The sequence below is a fragment of the Leptodactylus fuscus genome, chromosome 10 (assembly GCF_031893055.1).
Source record: "Leptodactylus fuscus isolate aLepFus1 chromosome 10, aLepFus1.hap2, whole genome shotgun sequence".
Taxonomy (NCBI): domain Eukaryota; kingdom Metazoa; phylum Chordata; class Amphibia; order Anura; family Leptodactylidae; genus Leptodactylus; species Leptodactylus fuscus.
Genome location: NC_134274.1, coordinates 2,981,900 through 2,984,855, shown reverse-complemented (window position 1 = coordinate 2,984,855; position 2,956 = coordinate 2,981,900). Strand labels below are relative to the sequence as shown.

General features: G+C 51.8%; 1 protein-coding gene across 1 annotated transcript; it reads left to right on the top strand.

Moving 5' to 3' along the window:
* The first annotated feature begins 613 nt into the window (after positions 1-613).
* On the top strand, positions 614-2,600 carry ADRA2A (adrenoceptor alpha 2A). Its single transcript, XM_075287993.1, has one exon. The coding sequence runs from the start codon at positions 1,008-1,010 to the stop codon at positions 2,307-2,309; it is 1,302 nt and encodes a 433-aa protein (XP_075144094.1). The 5' UTR covers positions 614-1,007; the 3' UTR covers positions 2,310-2,600.
* The last annotated feature ends 356 nt before the right edge of the window (positions 2,601-2,956 follow it).

Below are 2,956 nucleotides of genomic sequence, written 5' to 3'. Positions count from 1 at the left end.
CTGGAGATTCCTGAGTAATCCCTGTGTGCTGTGCAGATGAGCAGCCCGGGGTCAGCCTTGAAGTGTTGTCTTAGGGACAGCAGGTTGCTGCCAGTGCTCTGGGTGCTGCGCACAAGCTGGAAGGCTGAGGGTGTGTAGGGTGTAGAGATGGCAAATTCCCACGTGGGGGGGCTGACGTTGCCTGTTCTGTGGTTCAGCGCTGATTGTGCAGCTATAAATGTCCAGTGCTGGGAGCTCCGACAACAAGACAAGCAGCAGGATCTGTCCTCTCCTGTGATCAACTGCAGAGGCTGCGGAGCAGATGACACAGCAGCCATCTCACCCTGCACAGCCCGAGCCTGCTGTCACCTGGACACCCCGGACACCCTGAGCCTGCTGTCACCTCTGCACCCTGGACACCCTGAGCCTGCTGTCACCTCTGCACCCTGGACACCCTGAGCCTGCTGTCACCTCTGCACCCTGGACACCCTGAGCCTGCTGTCATCTCTGCACCCTGCATAGCCCGAGCACTGAGCCCACTGCAAACTGCACCCGGGCACTGAACCCCCCACTCTGCCCAGGCAATCTGAAGGCGTCCACATTTCCCTCCTAAAGCCTGGCAGAGCCCACTGAACCTGCAGCAAAGACTCGAGAACACCCAGCTTTCCCTGAGCAATGAATCCCACAGGTGCCCGCTCCCCTCACTGACATTACCTGCCGATCCTGCACCGGGGATTTTCCAGTGACTGTCGGAAAGTTTATGGCTGCGATGTGCTGTGTGAATTGTGCACTTAACCCTTGCGGCTCTCGTACCTGTGAGACCAGGTGTCCGGGCAGGTAAGAGGGTGGACTGTGCTCCTGGGCAGAGACAGCCTTGCAAGACTTGCCTGGGCATCATTCCTGGCACCAGCATCCCGGAGCAGGGGGGCATGAAGTCTATAGAGTATCCCTAAGAGGAGCCCCCCACCCTGGCATGGGTCTAGATCACACAGCCAGAAGTCTGCTGGGCACGACCACCTCCATATTTCATGATTAATTTTGAGAACTCGTTATCTGACAGGGGGGGCATCTCTACTATGGAGTGCCTGGGAGACTGCTCCAACAGCACCATGAATGGGACTAATTCAGACCTGGCTGGACCCCCTTACTCCTTACAGGTCACCCTGGCTCTCATCTCCCTGGTGGGCATACTTATGCTATTCACCGTCTTTGGCAATGTCCTGGTTGTTATTGCTGTCTTCACTAGTAGGGCCCTCAAAGCCCCCCAGAACTTGTTCCTGGTGTCCTTGGCATCAGCTGACATTCTTGTGGCCACCTTGGTCATGCCATTTTCTTTGGCCAATGAAGTCATGGGGTACTGGTACTTTGGCAAGGTCTGGTGTGAGATCTACCTTGCCCTAGATGTCCTCTTCTGCACCTCCTCCATAGTCCATCTCTGTGCCATCAGCCTGGACCGATACTGGTCCATCACCCAAGCCATTGAGTACAACTTAAAGAGGACCCCTCGCAGGATCAAGTGCATCATCTTCATCGTCTGGGTCATCTCAGCTGTCATCTCCTTTCCACCACTTATTACCATTGAGAAGGAGAGTGGCAAGGAAGAGGAGCCCAAGTGTAAGATCAATGAGGAGAAATGGTACATCATCTCCTCCTGCATCGGCTCCTTCTTTGCTCCTTGTGTCATCATGATCCTAGTCTACATCAGGATCTACCAGATTGCCAAGAAGAGGACGAGGATCCCTCCCAGCAAAAGGAGCAATGGGGAACCTGAGAAGAAGCAGAATGGCTTTGGAGATAAGGACTTGCCAGTCAAGCTAAATGGGGAGAAGGCTGGAGGGTCTGGGGATGAGCAGCATCGAGAGGAAGCAGAAGCCAATGGAATGGACATGGAGGACTCCTCATCTTCTGAGCATAGGGAGGATGTCCAGTATTCCTCCAAGAAGAAACAGGACAAAACTGCAAGGAGCAAGGGCAAAACCAAGCTGAGCCAGATCAAACCTGGGGACAGCCTTCCAAGGAGAGAGGAGGAGAGGAGTGCCAAAGCCTCCCGGTGGAGGGGGAGGCAGAACAGGGAGAAGAGGTTCACCTTCGTCCTGGCTGTGGTCATTGGGGTCTTTGTTGTCTGCTGGTTCCCCTTTTTCTTCACTTACTCCCTTATTGCCATCTGTAGCAAAAGCTGCAATGTCCCCGAGACCCTCTTCAAATTCTTCTTCTGGTTTGGTTACTGTAACAGCTCCTTGAACCCTGTCATCTACACCATCTTCAACCATGACTTCAGGAGATCCTTCAAGAAGATCCTGTGCAAAGGGGACAGGAAAAGGATTGTCTGAGACCCCTTAACCCTTTCACCTTTTGTATGGATACCTATAGGGGGACTTTAGCAGACAGACCTGGAGAAGCCCCCTGTGCCCACCTCTTGTCTCCTACAGTAATGACTGGGGTCTTCGGTGGGAGCCGCCTGTCTTCATTCTGTAAGGCATGCAGCTTTAAGTGATGATGATGATGATGGTATTATGAATGCTTAAATATATTTTACTACTAAAATGACCCTCTGTATGATCATTGGGCCCCTCCTCACCGCTGACTTGGTTTTTATAGGTTTCTGCCCCCATTGTTACAGTCTTGACTCTCATCTTGTTACATTGTATATTCTCATTAGATTTTCTATGGCTTGATTTTGTAAAAGGGCTGCTGGTAACTGTTTTATTACCAAACCTGCTGACACTGTGTGAGTGAGAGTGAGTGTGAGTGTGTGAGAGTGTGTAGAGAAGTGTTTCCAGCATTGCACAGGTTAATATTTCTCAGTACAGAGGTAGATTGGGGTGTAATAGGGCTGTGGCATCTGTAACCCCACTTGTGCTGGGTAAACACCACTCACTGCTGCCCCCTCCTCCTCTGCTGCTGCTGCTGCGCATCTTGTTATTTTGTATCTGCACCATTATATATGTATAGTATTACTGACATATAATAGTAGATC

Excerpts from the sequence above, each read along its gene's own strand:
- ADRA2A (XM_075287993.1), top strand. The coding sequence starts at position 1,008 with ATGATTAATTTTGAGAACTCGTTATCTGACAGGGGGGGCATCTCTACT.